Source organism: Xenopus laevis, chromosome 3L, assembly GCF_017654675.1.
Source record: "Xenopus laevis strain J_2021 chromosome 3L, Xenopus_laevis_v10.1, whole genome shotgun sequence".
Taxonomy (NCBI): Eukaryota; Metazoa; Chordata; class Amphibia; order Anura; family Pipidae; genus Xenopus; species Xenopus laevis.
Window position 1 is genome coordinate 154,732,743 of NC_054375.1, and position 18,801 is coordinate 154,751,543.

General features: G+C 41.3%; 2 protein-coding genes across 2 annotated transcripts; both read right to left on the reverse strand.

The window, feature by feature from the left end:
- Window positions 1-9,571: 9,571 nt before the first annotated feature.
- LOC108710425 (vomeronasal type-2 receptor 26) lies at window positions 9,572-13,459 on the reverse strand. The gene is made up of 3 exons (XM_018251564.1): window positions 13,208-13,459; window positions 10,571-10,694; window positions 9,572-10,482 (listed from the first exon to the last, which is right to left on the reverse strand). The coding sequence occupies exons 1-3, from the start codon at window positions 13,457-13,459 to the stop codon at window positions 9,572-9,574; spliced, it is 1,287 nt and encodes a 428-aa protein (XP_018107053.1).
- Window positions 13,460-13,495: 36 nt separating this feature from the next.
- Window positions 13,496-18,801, reverse strand: LOC121401296 (extracellular calcium-sensing receptor-like). Its single transcript, XM_041585668.1, has 3 exons — window positions 18,629-18,801; window positions 18,192-18,483; window positions 13,496-14,332 (listed from the first exon to the last, which is right to left on the reverse strand). Exons 1-3 carry the CDS (start codon window positions 18,799-18,801, stop codon window positions 13,496-13,498), a joined length of 1,302 nt encoding a protein of 433 aa, XP_041441602.1.

The following is an 18,801-nucleotide window of genomic DNA, read 5'->3' on the forward strand; positions in this document are numbered from 1 at the left end:
TTAATTTTGAGATCTGACATGGGGCTAGACATATTACCACTTTCCTAGGTGCCTCCAGTCATGTGACTTGTGCTCTGATAAACTTCAGTCACTTTTTACTGCTGCACTTCAAGTTGGAGTGATATCACCCCTTCTTTCCCCCCAGTAGGGATGTAGCGAACGTCGGAAAAAAAGTTCGCGAACATATTCGCGAACTTGCGCAAAAACGCGAGCGGTTCGCGAACGGTTCGCGAACCCCATAGACTTCAATGGGAAGGCGAACTTTAACATCTAAAAAAAAAATTTCTGGCCAGAAAAATGATTTTAAAGTTGTTTAAAGGGTGCAACGACCTGGACAGTGGCATGCCAGAGGGGGGATCAAGGGCAAAAATGTATCTGAAAAATCTGCCTGTGTGTGCTTGGAAGAGATAGTGTAGGGGGAGAGCTGTTAGTGATTTCAGGGACAGATGATAGTAAGTTTGCTGGCTAGTAATCTGCTTGATACTGCTCTGTATTGGAGGGACAGAAGTCTGCAGGGATTTGAGGGACATTTTAGCTTAGGTAGCTTTGCTGGCTAGTAATCTACTGTTCTCTTTAAACAACTGCCATACGTTGACCTTGTAGGCATTGTTTGCCCAGTTTTTTTGGACGCAGCCACTGAAGCACAGTTGCCAGAAAAAATATGCCATATAAATGCTGAAAATAGTCATTTTTCGCCATACGTTGACCTTGTAGACATTGTTTGCCCAGTTTTTTTGGTTGCAGCCACTGAAGCACAGTTGCCAGAAAAAATATGCCATATAAATGCTGAAAATAGTCATTTTTCGCCATACGTTGACCTTGTAGACATTGTTTGCCCAGTTTTTTTTGGTTGCAGCCACTGAAGCACAGTTGCCAGAAAAATATGCCATATAAATGCTGAAAATAGTCATTTTTTGCCATACGTTGACCTTGTAGGCATTGTTTGCCCAGTTTTTTTGGTCGCAGCCACTGAAGCACAGTTGCCAGAAAAAATATGCCATATAAATGCTGAAAATAGTCATTTTTTGCCATATACGTTGAGTCAAACGTCATGGCAAAAAATGACTATTTTCAGCATTTATATGGCATATTTTTTCTGGCCTCTGTGCTTCAGTGGCTGCGGCCAAAAAAACTGGGCAAACAATGCCTACAAGGTCAACGTCGTTGACCTTGTAGGCATTGTTTGCCCAGTTTTTTTGGCCGCGGCCACTGAAGCACAAGAGGCCAGAAAAATATGCCATATAAATGCTGAAAATAGTCATTTTTTGCCATACGTTGACTCAACGTATATGGCAAAAAATGACTATTTTCAGCATTTATATGGCATATTTTTTCTGGCCTCTGTGCTTCAGTGGCTGCGGCCAAAAAACTGGGCAAACAATGCCTACAAGGTCAACGTCGTTGACCTTGTAGGGCATTGTTTGCCCAGTTTTTTTGGCCGCAGCCACTGAAGCACAGAGGCCAGAAAAAATATGCCATATAAATGCTGAAAATAGTCATTTTTTGGTCGCAGCCACTGAAGCACAGTTGCCAGAAAATTATGCCATATAAATGCTGAAATATGCATTTTTTTTTGGTTGCAGCCACTGAAGCACAGAGGCCAGAAAAATTATGCCATATAAATGCTGAAAATATGCATTTTTTTGGTTGCAGCCACTGAAGCACAGAGGCCAGAAAAATTATGCCATATAAATGCTGAAAATATAAATTTTTTTGGTTGCAGCCACTGAAGCACAGAGGCCAGAAAAATTATGCCATATAAATGCTGAAAATATGCATTTTTTTGGTTGCAGCCACTGAAGCACAGAGGCCAGAAAAAATTATGCCATATAAATGCAGAAAATATGCATTTTTTGGACGCAGCCACTGAAGCACAGTTGCCAGAAAAAATATGCCATATAAATGCTGAAAATAGTCATTTTTTGCCATACGTTGACCTTGTAGACATTGTTTGCCCAGTTTTTTTGGTTGCAGCCACTGAAGCACAGAGGCCAGAAAAAATTAAACCAGTAGGGTTTGCACCCTAGTTTGTAACGGTGGCGGAGGGAGGAGGAGGACGCTAAAGGACAGCTGTGTGTGGAGTCATGAGGCTTGAAGAGAAGGACAGCTGCATAGAAGTCAGAACAAGTCTTCCGGCGTGCAGTAACCCTCCGAGATCCACCCCTCATTCATTTTAATAAAGGTCAGGTAATCGACACTTTTGTGACCTAGGCGAGTTCTCTTCTCAGTTACAATCCCTCCTGCTGCACTGAAGGTCCTTTCTGAGAGCACACTTGAGGCTGGGCAAGACAAGAGGTTCATGGCAATTGTGACAGCTCTGGCCACAGATCAAGCCTGCGCACCCAGTAGTCCAGGGGTTCATCGCTCCTCAGAGTGTCGATATCTGCAGTTAATGCCAGGTAGTCCGCTACCTGCCGGTCGAGGCGTTCTTGAGGGTGGATCCAGAAGGGTTGTGGCGCTGCCTTGGACAGAAAAACAATTTGCATGTCTGACGTTACAGACTGGCCAAAGGGCTTTGTCCTTGCAGGTGTGCTCGTGGCAGGATTACTGGCACCTCTGCCCCTGGAATGTTGATGAGTTCCTGAAGTGACATCACCCTTAAAAGCATTGTACAACATGTTTTGCAGGCTGGTTTGTAAATGCCGCATCTTTTCGGACTTGTGGTATGTTGGTAACATTTCTGACACTTTATGCTTGTACCGAGGGTCTAGTAGCGTTGCGACCCAGTACAGGTCCTTCTCCTTAAGCCTCTTGATACGGGGGTCCTTCAACAGGCATGACAGCATGAAAGACCCCATTCTCACAAGGTTGGATGCAGAGCTATCCATCTCCGCTTCCTCATTATCAAGGACTGCATCATCCACGGTCTCCTCCCCCAGCCACGTACAAGACCAGGGGTCCCCAAAAGGTCACCACTAGCCCCCTGGGAAGCCTGCTCCTGTTGGTCCTCCTCCTCCTCCTCCACAAAGCCACCTTCCTCCTCTGACTCCACTTCTGGCACCTCTCCCTGCGTTGCAGCAGGTGCCTGGGTTCGTTCTGGTGATTCCGACCAGAAATCGTGCGCTTCCAGCTCCTCGTCACGCTGGTCTACAGCCTCATCTGTCACTCGTCGCACGGCACGCTCCAGGAATAAAGCGAAGGGTATTAGGTCGCTGATGGTGCCTTCGGTGCGACTGACCATATTTGTCACCCTCTTCAAAAGGTCGCATGAGCCTGCAGGCATCGCGCATAAGCACCCAGTAACGGGGGAAAAAAATCCCCAGCTGTGCAGATCCAGTCCTACCACCCAGTTCAAAAAGGTACTCGTTGACGGCCCTTTGTTGTTGCAGCAGACGTTCCAACATAAGGAGCGTTGAATTCCAGCGAGTCTGGCTGTCAGAAATCAAACGCCTGACTGGCATGTTGTAGCGCTGCTTGAATGTCAGCAAGGCGTGCCATGGCTGTGTAGGAACGTCTGAAATGGGCCGACACCTTTCTGGACTGGGTGAGAACGTCCTGGAATCCTGGGTACTTGGAGACAAAACGTTGGACTATTAAATTTAACACATGTGCCATGCAGGGCACATGTGTTAAATTGCCTAGTCTCAACGCTGCCAACAGATTGCTTCCATTGTCACACACCACTTTTCCGATCTGCAGTTGGTGTGGGGTCAGCCACCGATCGGCCTGTGACTGCAGAGATGACAGGAGTACAGATCCGGTATGGTTTTTGCTTTCCAGGCACGTCATCCCCAAGACAGCGTGACAACGGCGTACCTGGCACGTCGAATAGCCTAGGGGGAGCTGGGGGTGCACAGGTGTGGAGGAGGAGAAGGAGGACCCAGCAGCAGAGTAAGAAGAAGAAGAAGACGAGGTAGAGAGCGATGGAGGAGTAGAGGTGGTGGCAGAACCGCGTGCAATCCGTGGCGGTGACACCAACTCCACTGTTGTTGTTGAGCTACCCATTCCCTGCTTCCCAGCCATTACCAAGTTCACCCAGTGGGCAGTGTAGGTGACATACCTGCCCTGACCATGCTTGGAGGACCATGCGTCAGTAGTCATATGGACCTTTGGCCCAACACTAAGTGACAGAGATGCGGTAACTTGGCTCTGCCACATGTTGGTACAGGTGTGGTATTCCCTTTTTAGAAAAAAAAATTGCGGCTGGGTACCTTCCACTGCGGTGTCCCAATTGCTACAAATTTGCGGAAGGCCTCAGAGTCCACCAGCTGGTATGGTAAAAGCTGGCGGGCTAAGAGTGCAGACAAGCCAGCTGTCAGACGCCGGGCAAGGGGGTGACAGTCAGACATTGGCTTCTTACGCTCAAACATGGCCTTCACAGAAACTTGGCTGGTGGCAGATGACTGGGAATGGGAACAGGTGGTCAAGGTGGAAGGCGGAGTGGAGGGTGGTTCAGACGGGTCAAGGAGAGCAGAGGTAGAGCAGTAAGATGCTGGACCAGAAGGAGTGTGGCTTTTAGTTTGCCTGTTGCCTTTGAGGTGTTGCTCCCAAAGTGCTTTGTGCTTTGCCGCTCATGTGCCTTCGCATAGAAGTTGTACCTATGTGGCTGTTGGGCTTACCAAGGCTCAGTTTCTGACTGCACTCATTGCAAATTACAATGCTTTTGTCAGAGGCACACACATTAAAAAAATCCCACCCCTGCTGACTTTTTGGAAGTGTGCGATCTGGCAAGGTAACAGTAGAAGTTGCTGGCCAATTGGCCGGGCAATGGCGGGTGCGTTGGCCGGCTGAACACAAGGTGCCCGATACATTGTTGTTGCCTACTGAATCCCTGCGGGCTGTCCTCCCTGCTTCTTCTAAGTCTTATTCTCCTACTGCCCTCTGACTCTCCGTCTCTCCATCTGAACTACCCTCCTCTTGCTCTCTTCTACTAAGGCACCACAAAACATCAATCTCCTCATCATCATTCTCCTCAGATGCATCAATTTCTTCTGACACATCACAGAAAGGAAGCAGCAGCGGGGACCTCCTCCTCATCACTCATTATGTCCATCTCTTTCGTGTTCTCTGCCAGAATTAAATCTGGTGTAAGGTCCTCATCTCCTTCATCTTCTTCTGGCAATAATGGTTGCGAAATTACTCAGTTCAAGAAAACTCATGGGAAAATAACTCCTCTGACCCCAGTGAAGAAGGGGCACCGGTGGTGGAGGAAGTGTTACGTGGGTGGCCATAGCAGTGGAGGATGAGGAGGATGTTGTGGTAAAGTTAGAAACGGTAGAGGATGGGGTGTGCTGTGTAAGCCAGTCAACTACCTCTCAGCATTTGGGAGTTCAGGTGTCAGGCTTTTTAAAATGGGGCAATTTGCTAGGGCCACAGGATTGCAAGCAGCACGGCCCCTAGCAGGCCTCTGCGTGGCGCCTGCCTTTGCCTGGCATTTATTTTTAAAAAACAACAACAACAACAAAAACTCTTGTTTTTTGGAAACGATAATACACACAGCTAGATGGCGGGTTGAAGAAAACAGTGTGCAAATAATGCCTACAAGGTTTAACGTATACACTACTACAGCGGTGGTACGGATTACGTAAAATATATTATGGCTGCTTGAAAAAAGTCACTCCGGTGTTTTTTCTGGAGACGGTAATATTATGGATATTTAGACAGAATGTGAACAAGGTCACACAGCTAGATGGCGGGTTGAAGAAAACACTGTGCAAATAATGCCTACAAGGTCAACGTATACACTTACTACAGCGGTGGATACGGATTACGTAAAATATATTATGGCTGCTTGAAAAAAGTCACTCCGGTGTTTTTTCTGGAGACGGTAATTTTTATGGATATTTAGACAGAATGTGAACAAGGTCACACAGCTAGATGGCGGGTTGAAGAAAAACACTGTGCAAATAATGCCTACAAGGTCAACGTATACACTACTACAGCGGTGGATACGGATTACGTAAAATATATTTTGGCTGCTTGAAAAAAGTCACTCCGGTGTTTTTTCTGGAGACGGTAATATTATGGATATTTAGACAGATGTGAACAAGTCACACAGCTAGATGGCGGGTTGAAGAAAACACTGTGCAAATAATGCCTACAAGGTCAACGTATACACTACTACAGCGGTGGATACGGATTACGTAAAATATATTATGGCTGCTTGAAAAAAGTCACTCCGGTGTTTTTTCTGGAGACGGTAATATTATGGATATTTAGACAGAATGTGAACAAGGTCATACAGCTAGATGGCGGGTTGAAGAAAACACTGTGCAAATAATGCCTACAAGGTCAACGTATACACTACTACAGCCGGTGGATACGGATTACGTAAAATATTATGGCTGCTTGAAAAAAGTCACTCCGGTGTTTTTTCTGGAGACGGTAATATTATGGATATTTAGACAGAATGTGAACAAGGTCACACAGCTAGATGGCGGGTTGAAGAAAACACTGTGCAAATAAGCCTACAAGGTCAACGTATACACTACTACAGCGGTGGATACGGATTACGTAAAATATATTATGGCTGCTTGAAAAAAAGTCCACTCCGGTGTTTTTTCTGGAGACGTAATATTATGGATATTTAGACAGAATGTGAACAAGGTCACACAGCTAGATGGCGGGTTGAAGAAAACACTGTGCAAATAATGCCTACAAGGTCAACGTATACACTATACAGCGGTGGATACGGATTACGTAAATATATTTATGGCTGCTTGAAAAAAAGTCACTCCGGTGTTTTTTTCTGGGGGACGGTAATATTATGGATATTTAGACAGAATGTGAACAAGGTCACACAGCTAGATGGCGGGTTGAAGAAAAACCATGTGCAAATAATGCCTACAAGGTCAACGTATACACTACTACAGCGGTGGATACGGATTACGTAAAATATATTATGGCTGCTTGAAAAAAAGTCCACTCCGGTGTTTTTTCTGGAGACGGGTAATATTATGGATATTTTAGACAGAATGTGAACAAGGTCACACAGCTAATGGCGGGTGAAGAAAACACGTGCAAATAAAAGCCTACAGGGCAAATAATGCCTAAAAGGTCAACTTATACACTACTACAGCGGTAGTAAAATAAAAAAAGTAAAATTAAAAAAAAATGAATATAAAAAAAAAAATTAAATTGGTGCTGCTGAACTACTAGGAGCAGCAGATTAGCACACCAGTCCCACTCCCAACACTGCTAGACTAATAGCACTGGGCTCTTATAGTAGTAGTAGTAGTAGTAGTAAAACAACAAAAAAAATAAATAAAAGCAGTCCTTACAAGGACTACTGTTATTGCAGCAGTCAGCAGATGAAGCAGGACAGCTGCCCACTGCAGCTACATACAGAGCACTGCAGTAGAAGGTAGATTACTAGCCAGCAAAGCTACCTAAGCTTAAATGTCCCTCAAACCCCTGCAGACTTCTGTCCCTCCAATAACAGAGCAGTATCAAAACGATTACTAGCCAGCAAACTTTCAACTGTCCCTGAAATCACTAACAGGCAGCAGCTCTCTCCCTACACTATCTCTTCAGCACACACAGGCAGAGTGAAAAAACGCTGCAGGGCTTCGGTTTTTATAGGGAAGGGGAGTGGTCCAGGGGAGAGCTTCCTGATTGGCTGCCATGTACCTGCTGGTCTGGGGTGAGAGGGCAAAAAAAAGCGCCAACAATGGCGAACCCAAAATGGCGAACGTCGCGCGACGTTCGCGAACTTCCGGCGAGCGCGAACACCCGATGTTCGCGCGAACAAGTTCGCCGGCGAACAGTTCGCGACATCTCTACCCCCCAGCAGCCCATCGGCAGAACAATAGGAAGGTAACCAGATAGCAGCTTCCTGGTACATATAAGAACAACACTCAATAGTAAAAATCCATGTCCCACTGAGACACATTCAGCTATATTGAGTAGGAGAAACAACAGCCTGCCAGAAAGCAGTTCCATCTTAAAGAGCTGGCTCTTTCTGAAATCACACGACCAGGCAAAGTGACCTGAGATGCACCTACACACCAATAATACAGCTAAAAAAATACACATGTTGGGTTAGAAATGAAATTTTTTGTTAGAGTGAATTATTTGCAGTTTAAACTGTGTAATTTAGGAATAAAAACGGCACCATAAAAATTCAGACAGAATCCCTTTAAGTCACAGTTCTTCAAATTACAGTAACTCTAGGTCCCAACAAGTGTGGATAACAGATCCAATTCCTGCATTTTTATTACAGGAGATGCTGATTATGGTACTGATCCACTTTCTCTTTAACCAGGAAGAAATTCTTTTTATCCTTGAGAAAAGCTCTACTCTGACACCGAGCATGGAGCTGGTGGGTGAATATGTGAAAGATGGGGGATCAATGCATGAGTTTTATATCTGTAGACACTTCAAACATTCTGTATGATGGATTTTGAGATGGTACTTTTATTGTTTACATATAGTCAAGTTGATGAAAATGAACCTTCTCTGCTGTGTGAATGTAAAAGAGACCTTAGTTTGTAACAACGCTGTGATAGGGACTAATGTATGATATGTATGTATATGATAAGTAACCTGCTTAAAGTGTTGTGTAAAACATGTTACCGCTATGTGAATTAGTGACAATCAATAGAAATAAATTAGAACTACATAATAATTTTAATTTAATCTAAATGTATAATTTAAATGTAAACTTTAAATTACCTTACCATTCCATTTGTATCATGTATTCTAGTTCATACCAAACATTTTGCAGCCAATAATCTCTTTATGAATTTATTTTATTATTTTTTTGTAGAATGAAAGATTCTTATCGACCTCCCAAATGGCCACAGTCAGATTATAACAATTATACCCACAGTGGGCCCATGCCATGAAAGCCCAACCCTATTCCATGTTACAGCGCTTATTCCATATATCTCAAAAGCTTAAATCACTGGGGTGCACCTCTCAGTGCCACATCACCATATTGTTGTGGTGTCCCAAACATCCACTGTGAGAGAGAACTTATTTGCCTATATCTGTATGGTACTAGCAGAACAATATGGCAGCAGGGCACTCAAAGAAAAAGTAGGGTGGAAAGAAAGCAAATAGAATCACCCAATTCTTGGCACTTCATTATGATTCTACTCAAAATCCACAGTTGGTGGAAGAATTTTACAATAATAGAGACAACCATGACAGCTGCTTTAAGTACCTTAGATTATTAAATTACATTAAATTACAGAATGAAAACTACTGGGATATGAGTTTAAGATTTATGATCAGAATCCTCTTATATAGTGATGGCGAATTTGCGCTGGCGTCTTGTTTTTTGGACGCTGGCATCCGTTTTTGACGTCCGATTTTTTGGACGCGGCTCATTTTTATCAGCAAATTTTCGCGGCCGTTTTCGCAAATTCAACGCAAATTTGCGCCTGGCGAATAAATACGCCCATCACTACTCTTATATAAATATCTAATATCATCATAAACAGCATAATAAGGGTCTGTTAAGTTGTTAAACTTAAAGTTGAGTAACCCCTTTACAGAGAAATTAGAATAATAAACCAACAACAATTAATGCATAATAATAACAGTTGTGGTTGTGATAATGACGGTGATGATGACTGATGATTAAAAAAATTATGCAAGATTCTTTGTACTTTTTTTTGTATTTTTGTTATTTTTGACCTCTGTCTTTCCCCATGAGATGTTCTCTGGAGTTCATGTTTGGCCTGAATAATACTATGTAACATTTTGGCACAAAGATACAGCCCACCAAAGCCCAACTGGAAGACAGAATGGCAAAGACCTCCATTGCCACAGTATACATGCCCCGTGCACTGAGATAGGCTGGGATAAAGGACACCCAGACACTGAGGAAAGCCAACATACTGAATGTGATAAATTTGGCTTCATTGAAACTGTCAGGGAGACGTCTGGCCAGGAAAGCAACAATGAAACTGAGGAAGGCCAAGAGGCCAAGATATCCCAGCATGCACCAGAAAGCAGTGGGGGATCCTTCATTGCAATTAATGATGACAACACCAGGTTTTATGTCAGTGTCAAGTTCAGGAAAGGGAGGGTTGATGACCAGCCATATTGTACACACAAATAGCTGAATAAAGACACATGTAAGTATTAGAGGGTAAGTCAGTTTTACCCCTGTCCACTTTCTTAACCTGCTGCCTGGTTTGGTTGCATTAAAGGCAATAACTACAGTCACGGTTTTGGCCAGAACACAGGAGATGCAGAGAGCAAAAACTGTCCCAAATGCCACCTGGCGTAGAAGACACTGTGTAGGTTGTGGGTAACCAATGAACCCTAAAGAGCAAAGGAAACAGAGGAACAGGGAGAGCAGGAGAAGACAACTAAGGGAATAGTTGTTGGCTTTGACAATTGGTGTATTTTTATAATAAATAAAAACTCTTAAAATAACAAGTGGGATGAGAGAAGAGAAGATGGTTGTGCATGTTAAAGAGAAACCCAAAGGATCTCCATAAGACAGGAACTCTGTAGTTCTTGGTAAGCATCTTTCTTGTTGAAGATTGGGCCACATGTCCCAGGAACATGGATGACATTCCACTGCATCTGGAGAACAATAATGAACATGAAGAAATTAGCTTCCTTACTTAAGTGATGTTTTTGTAGAAGAGCATAAACATAATTTTTGTACTACCTGTTTGGTTTGAAATCTGTCCCTGGGGGCAACGACCACATTCATAGCAGCAAAGGGGTTTTCCTGGTACAATCACCTTCCTAAATCCAGGGGAACAACTTGCACTGCACATTGAAATAGGAATCTAAAAACATTTCAATTGATTAGTAATAAATTATGACCATTACACTTAGGGGGTTATTTATGAAAGTCGATTTTATCTCAACATTTTCTGCTACAAACTATGATCAAATCCGCTCGGGTTTTTTACACTTTATTATTTCATTTTCCCGAAAATTTGCTTTGCAGGAAAAATTTTCGCGATTTTTGGGGATTTTCCACACAAAAACTCCCGCTTTTTTGCCTGAAAATTCCAAAAACTTTGGGGGGTATTGCATGAATCCTAGGGCACTTCAAAAAATCATTTGGAATTCTCTGATTGACTTATATGCAACCTCGACAGGTCTGAGAAAATAAATTAAAAAATACGTGATTTTTTAAAAATCCCCTTAAAACCCCCTAATGCTACTATACATGACTTATAGCATTACATACCACTGTACAGTTGACAATTACCAGGTGGCAGGATACCAAGTGCAAAATATCATGTTTTTTGCACTTTGTACCCTGCCCTGTAGATAAAACCCAAAGACAAAGCTGTTGGTGTTCTCAGAATGGAGTTGAAAGAGCTAAGCCTTCCTCTGTGTGTTACACTGCTTGCATTATAAGAGATGGGCAATGGGCAGCAAATCACTGTGCAGTAAGTAGTACTGACTAGACTAGGAATAATTTGTAAGCAGTTTGTGCTCTTCAGCCCACAAGCAAATGCCCCATTGGAACATACCCATTTATTCCTCCATAGCTTCTGAGTCATTTAGTCTTGCAAACTAGATAGTACCATCCATACAGGGTGCAGGAATGCCCTGTACTTACCACATGCCTATGGCAGCACTTCAAAGAGCAGAGATCATCTGATGATTCCCCTTCCTGGCATATGAATGGGGCATTAGCAGATATGGAATGAGTGGACTTGCTGCCACTGATCCCTGCATGGTCACATTGACTTGACTCCTTGAAAATGCAGTAATAAAAACTACAAATTGTGTGCACATGGGGGTTTCATAGTATTTATCTGCAATCCAACTTGTAAATATTTGTATTTGCTTGCTTACAAAGGAATTTGATTTAAAAACAAAAAACAAAAACACATTTATTATGACTGCCCCCATGGCTACACAGCAGCTTGTTTATATAAACTATAGTAGTACTTATCTGTTATCTACTGTGTATCCTGTGCTTGAATGGCTGCCCCCATGGCTACACAGCAGCTTGTTTATATAAACTATAGTAGTACTTATCTGTCATCTACTGTGTATCCTGTGCTTGAATGGCTGCCCCCATGGCTACACAGCAGCTTGTTTATATAAACTATAGTAGTACTTATCTGTTATCTACTGTGTATCCTGTGCTTGAATAGCTGCCCCCATGGCTACACAGCAGCTTGTTTATATAAACTATAGTAGTACTTATCTGTTATCTACTGTGTATCCTGTGCTTGAATGGCTGCCCCCATGGCTACACAGCAGCTTGTTTATATAAACTATAGTAGTACTTATCTGTTATCTACTGTGTATCCTGTGCTTGAATAGCTGCCCCCATGGCTACACAGCAGCTTGTTTATATAAACTATAGTAGTACTTATCTGTTATCTACTGTGTATCCTGTGCTTGAATGGCTGCCCCCATGACTACACAGCAGCTTGTTTATATAAACTATAGTAGTACTTATCTGTTATCTACTGTGTATCCTGTGCTTGAATGGCTGCCCCCATGGCTACACAGCAGCTTGTTTATATAAACTATAGTAGTACTTATCTGTTATCTACTGTGTATCCTGTGCTTGAATGGCTGCCCCCATGGCTACACAGCAGCTTGTTTATATAAACTATAATTATGTTTCTGAAGCAAACACACCAGTTGTACATCAGTAAATTATATTTTCATTATTTTAATATATGTTAATGTTTTATTGTTACTGTTCCTTTAACTGTTAGTATGATGTAGAGAGTGATATTTTAAGGCATTTAGAAATTGGTTTTAATATTTTACTATTTGCAGTCATTTAGCTTTCTATTCAGCAGCTCTTCAGTTTGGAATTTCAGTAATCTGGTTGCTAGGGTCCAAATTCCCTTAGCAACCATGCATTGATTTGAATAAGAGACTGGAATGTGAATAGGAGAGGCCTGAATAGAAAGATGAGGAATAAAAAGTAGCAATAACAACAAATCTGTAGTTGTACAGAGCATTTGTTTTTAGAGGGGGTCAGTGACCCCCGTTTGAAAGTTTGGAAGAAGAAGAAGGCAAATAATTCAAAAAATAAATAATAAAGACCAATTGAAAAGTTGTTTAGAATTAGCCATTCAGTAACATACTACAACGCATCTTTTGGCCTTCATTATTTATTTTTTATGGTTTTTGAATGATTTGCCTTCTTCTTCTTCTTCTGACTCTTTCCAGCAGTTTAGAGAATATATTATTATTATGGGTGCCACATAAAAGTTTCTTTCCCCCACTCTTGCCATTCATAAAGATCAGTTGTATTTTGATAGAACACAAAGGAAAAGAGATTTTTATTTTGAGATTCCTTTCTCGTCCATACCTGGGTGTTGCTGTTGCTCCATAGAATTTTTGTACTATCTACATTTAAGATTTTCCCATCAGGGGCACGAAGGTCATAACTTCCAACTGTCACCTGCTCCACTGTGCCCCTGTCACGCAGATGCCAATTCACCACATCATAGATGGCTGGAGGGTTCCCCTTTTTATCAAAAAACACCTGACTCCCATCTTTTGTCTTAAAATTCACACTTTTAATATAGTGTAGAAGCTGAAATTTAAAAAAACATGCCATCGATAAAAAATATCATAATAAGCAGGTAAGTAAACTTCAGTAAAAAATGTTTTTCCGCACCTGCCAAGCTTGAAATGAAGAGATGTTGGAACAAGAGGCCCCAGGGAATGGCCCAGCCCCAGGTGTACAATTCAACATACTTTGTACAGCCCACACAATGGCATACACAGCCGTGTACACACTGAGAGAGACTCGGTGATAATCTTCAGTTATAAGACTTTCCAGGTTTTCATCTCCTGTACACGCATTTACTGTGACATTATCGATCCAGGCTACATTTTTATCACCGAGCCACTTACATGAAAAGGCTTGCTCCCAAAAATCCAATATGAATTGATTGTTAAGATGTTTTGATGGACGAAGGCTGCTTAGATATTTAGTGAACATTGGCATCTGCCCATTGTGTATGGCAAGTCCGATGGTCCCCAATAATATCCCTTGATATCGCTGCTTGGAAAGTAAATCTGACGTTGCCCAAGCCTCACTGGCTATCCAGATATTACCAGTCACATTCTGCTTCAAAAGCTCTTCTACCACAATTACAAAATTAGAAGATATCACAATAACAACTTTTGCAGTTGACTCTCTAAGTATTTGAACAAGGCGCGGTGCATCTCTGTTGGCTTGACCAGTAAGGATATATTCAGTAAAAGCCACACATGCTCCACCATTAATTATTTCTTGCTTGACCATCTGAAGTCCATATTGTCCATAATCGTCATCATCTGCTAAAATCCCAACCCAAGTCCAACCAAAATACAAGACCAATTGTGCCAGACCTTTCATTTGATATTCATCACTGGGTATGGTACGGAAAAAAGAAGGAAACAGATCACGGTCGTTGAGAATAGGACTGGTTGCAAAATAACTGATCTGAAAACATAATAAGAGAGAAATAGTAGTCTATCTAAATTAATTTAGTCTTCTATTACCAACAGGCAAATAAAAAATTTAAGCAAACTAAATAAGAGAAGATTTGCTAGAAAGAACCACAACCCTGTGATTTAATAAATAATATTAATAAATCTTGTCTTCATGAATATTTGGTAAGATCTGTACATTGATTTGTCTGTTTGCTGAACACACATAGACAACTCTGCATCAACATGCCTTGTCCTTTCTTCTCAACTCAACAAACTATTACAGATTGCTGAGGGGGAATATCATGATCCTTCCTTGATCCAATATGACTATGAAGATTTTCATTCATTCAGGTCATGGTATATCTAGTATAAGTAATTCTAGAAAACTGGACCTGCTGAGTAATCAATGATCCTCGATCCTAGTTCTAGAAAATCAAATAGTCAAATTACATGAAATTCCCAAACAGTTCTAAATCACACAACTCTTTGTCCGACTTTGTCCTGCATGATACAATACTAGTTATTTCTTTGCCCACTCGATAAATTGCTGTAAACGCTGCTTCTGTTGCCTGAAGCTCTTCCACAAGCTCCTCATCTTCCTTCTTGTCAGCACCAAAATATTAGATCTTTTAGGGAGCACAAGTAAGAAGGTTCTAGAACTTTATTGGTTGCCATTCCCTCTGTAAAATCAAGTCGCTGATCCATAATTTTCAGAGGGGGCTGTATTTAATGCTCCCCATATTTTGCTCTGCCCCTGTCTTTGTAAAACCCACACAATTATAGATGCCTTCTCAAGATGCTACAGAGCAGATGTTCATGCTCTCTATTTACTCAAGATTCTAATAACTGTCCAAATAAACCTAATTTTAATTTCTCCATATTCCCATTAGGATTAGCTCTACCTATAGCAGATTCAACGAGATACAGAGAGATTAGCAATGTTGTCACCAAGCACACAGCACTTTAACCATAGTTTATGGATCTGAAAGAGCATTGCTACTGTTCCTAAACCTTAAAGTTCTCATGAAATAAATTTCTTCTCGCATTACAAGCTTGTATTGTATACTGTTTATCACATATAAGATACACAAATACAAAACTACTGCAAATGATGTAATTTTGTATCTGATAAGTTTTGCCCATAATGTAGACTGTAACTTTAGTAATTGAAAATTATCAAATCCTAAAATGCACAATACAATTGGCAAAATGGTTCTCAAATACAATAAAGTATTGCTAAATATAATTGCATGATCCTCTATGATCTCAAAAACAGTAATTCAGTAACTAAAATATTTTATACTGCAGACCAAGACATCAGCAAAACAAAGGAGTTCTGTTTCAAGCAATGGATCCTAGACCCGATATCTAGAACAGCACCATTAATTTCTCACTTTAAAAGCTTTTATTCAGCACTTAGTAGGGCACTACAACAACGTTTCAGGTCATGTGACCTTTTATCAAGCATGATAAAAGCTTGATAAAAGACCAAATGGCCTGAAACATTGTTGTAAGGCTTTTTAAGCTATAAATTAATGGTGCTGTTCTAAACATCAGGTCTTGGAAAAGTCTGGGAAGGTGGACACTGGGGAACGTGAACCTATAGTGAAGCTAGGGTAGATGGGGCAGTGGGATTAGTCTGGGGTAATGGGGTTGCTAAAACAGATCACTATTTAGGGAATAGTGATCATAACATGGTCTCCTTTGAGATTCTGTTGCAGAAGTAATTCTATAAGGGAGGAAATAAAACACTAAATTTCAGATGTGCAAATTTTGACAGTATAAGGGCATCTCTGCAACATATTAAGTGGGAAATGCTTTTCCCAGGGTTAAACACGGAACAAAAATAGAAAGTCTTTAAAATGCTGCTTAATAAATATACTTGTCTAGAACATGTTAAGATTAACAAAGGTCCAGGGCCAGATGGTATTCATCCCAGTGTACTTAGCGAGCTTAGCTCTGTGATTGCCAAACCTCTTTACTTAATTTTTCAGGATTCATTGAGATCTGGCATAGTGCAGAGAGACTGGCGAATTGCTAATGTGGTGCCTCTATTCAATAAAGGATCCCGTTCTCAGCCTCAAAACTATAGGCCAGTTAGTCTGACGTCAGTGGTAGGAAAGCTTTTCGAGGGGTTAATAAAGGATAAGATACTGGACTTTATAGCAAATCATAATACTATGAGTTTGTGCCAGCATGGTTTTATGTGTAATAGATCTTGTCAGACTAACTTAATTTCTTTTTATGAGAAGGTAAGTAGAGACCTCGATTCTGGGATGGCAGTGGATGTGATTTACTTAGACTTTGGTAAAGCATTTGATACAATGGCACACAGAAGGTTACTGGTTAAATGAAGGAATGTTGGCCTGGAACATAGTATTTGTACCTGGATAGAGAACTGGCTAAAAGATAGACTACAAAGAGTGGTGGTAAATGGAACATTTTCTAATTGGACCAGTGTTGTTAGTGGAGTACCGCAGGGCTCTGTACTAGGTCCCTTGCTTTTCAACTTGTTTATTAATGACCTGGAGGTGGCCATTGAAAGTACTGTTTCTATTTTTGCAGATGAGACTAAATTGTGCAGAACTATAGGTTCCATGCAGGATGCTGCCACTTTGCAGAGTGATTTGTCTAAATTGGAAAACTGGGCAGCAAACTGGAAAATGAGGTTCAATGTTGATAAATGCAGGTTATGCACTTTGGCAAAAATAATATAAATGCAAGTTATACACTAAATGGCAGAGTGTTGGGAGTTTCCTTAAATGAGAAGGATCTTTGGGTTTTTGTAGATAACAAGTTGTCTCATTCTGGGCAGTGTCATTCTGTGGCTACTAAAGCAAATAAAGTTCTGTCTTGTATAAAAAAAGGGCATTAACTCAAGGGATGAAACATAATTGTGTCTCTTTATAGGTCCCTGGTAAGGCCTCATCTGGAGTATGGGGGGCAGTTTTGGACTCCAGTCCTTAAGAGGGATATAAATGAGCTGGAGAGAGTGCAGAGACTAAGTGCAACTAAACTGGTTAGAGGGAGGGAAGAGTTAAATTATGAGGGGAGACTGACAAGGTTGGGGTTGTTTTCCCTGGAAAAAAGGCGCTTGTGAGGGGACATGATTACACTTTACAAGTACATTAGAGGACATTATAGACAAATAGCAGGGGACCTTTTTACCCATAAAGTGGATCACCGTACCAGAGGCCTCCCCTTCAGACTAGAAGAAAAGAACTTTCATTTGAAGCAACGTTGGGGGTTCTTTACAGTGAGCTCAGTGACTATAAGAGGGACTTGGATTATTTCTTGGACAGACATAATATCAAAGGCTATTGTGATACTAAACTCTATAGTTAGTATAGATATGGGTATATAGAATTTATGTGAAAGTAGGGAGGGGTGTGTGTATGGATGCTGGGTTTTTATTTACAGGGGTTGAACTTGATGGACTTTCAACCTGATTTAACTATGTAACTATGTAACTATGTATATGTTTTTTCAGCTTAATTTAATTACACACATCACAACATCCTTAAAGAACCCCTTTAGTAGATGCCTTGGGCATCTTATTTTTAACTCAAGAACAATAAAATTAGTAAGCCGATCATAGCACTTTGAATTTGTGTTGCTCCCTTCTTAATTTTACAGACTGGTTCACAAGACTTCTTTCAAATAGAGCCTGAGTTTCCCAAGAGTGATAAGAGTGATAGATCCATATTAATGTTGCATTCACATCCTAGGGTCACAACATGGGCATCTCCAGTATTTGTTTTCTGGTCTTTACAGGCCCTCAGTGGTCATTGCTACTTCTTTCCTTGTGATTAAAAAACTAATTTGTGAAGAAAGGGGAATTTGTAAGCCACTTTTGAAATTGCTCTTACCTGTGGGTATCTGTACAGTCCCAATATTTGGGCCATTATGATAGATGCTGTAGTCCACGAGTCACCAACAATCCCAGCAAGAGGTGCCCCTTTATGACAGTTATAATTTGGGGTCATTTCCTTTCCTCCTGACAGCATTAAGAGAGTTCCTTTTGCTGCTTCTCGTAATGTAAAACACGTGTCAAAAACCTGATAACCCAGTGTAATGTTGGGAAGGAGTTCAGGGTCTGAGTTAATCTCCTCAACAGCAAATATTAAGGCCTGCATGTTCTGGAAGTACTCAATAATAAACCTGGTATGAAAGCATAAAAGAAAATGATGGTGCTAAAATAGTTACGGCTTTAAAGAAATACATTGCCCTGTGTGTTATATTCATTTCCTAGCATCAGCAACTCTTCGATGAAACAGATACAGAGCAATATCACAGTGATACTTACATCTGACACTGTATCTCAGGAGGTTGCCTCGTAAAATCAAGGTCAATGAAGACTCTGTCCAAATGGACCATAAAGGTTCCACCTATAATAATGTCTCCTGGGCGGCTCAAATAGCCAGTAATGTTTTCAGCAGGAAGGTTGCAGGTGATTCTTGATGGAAGACTTGTGCCCAT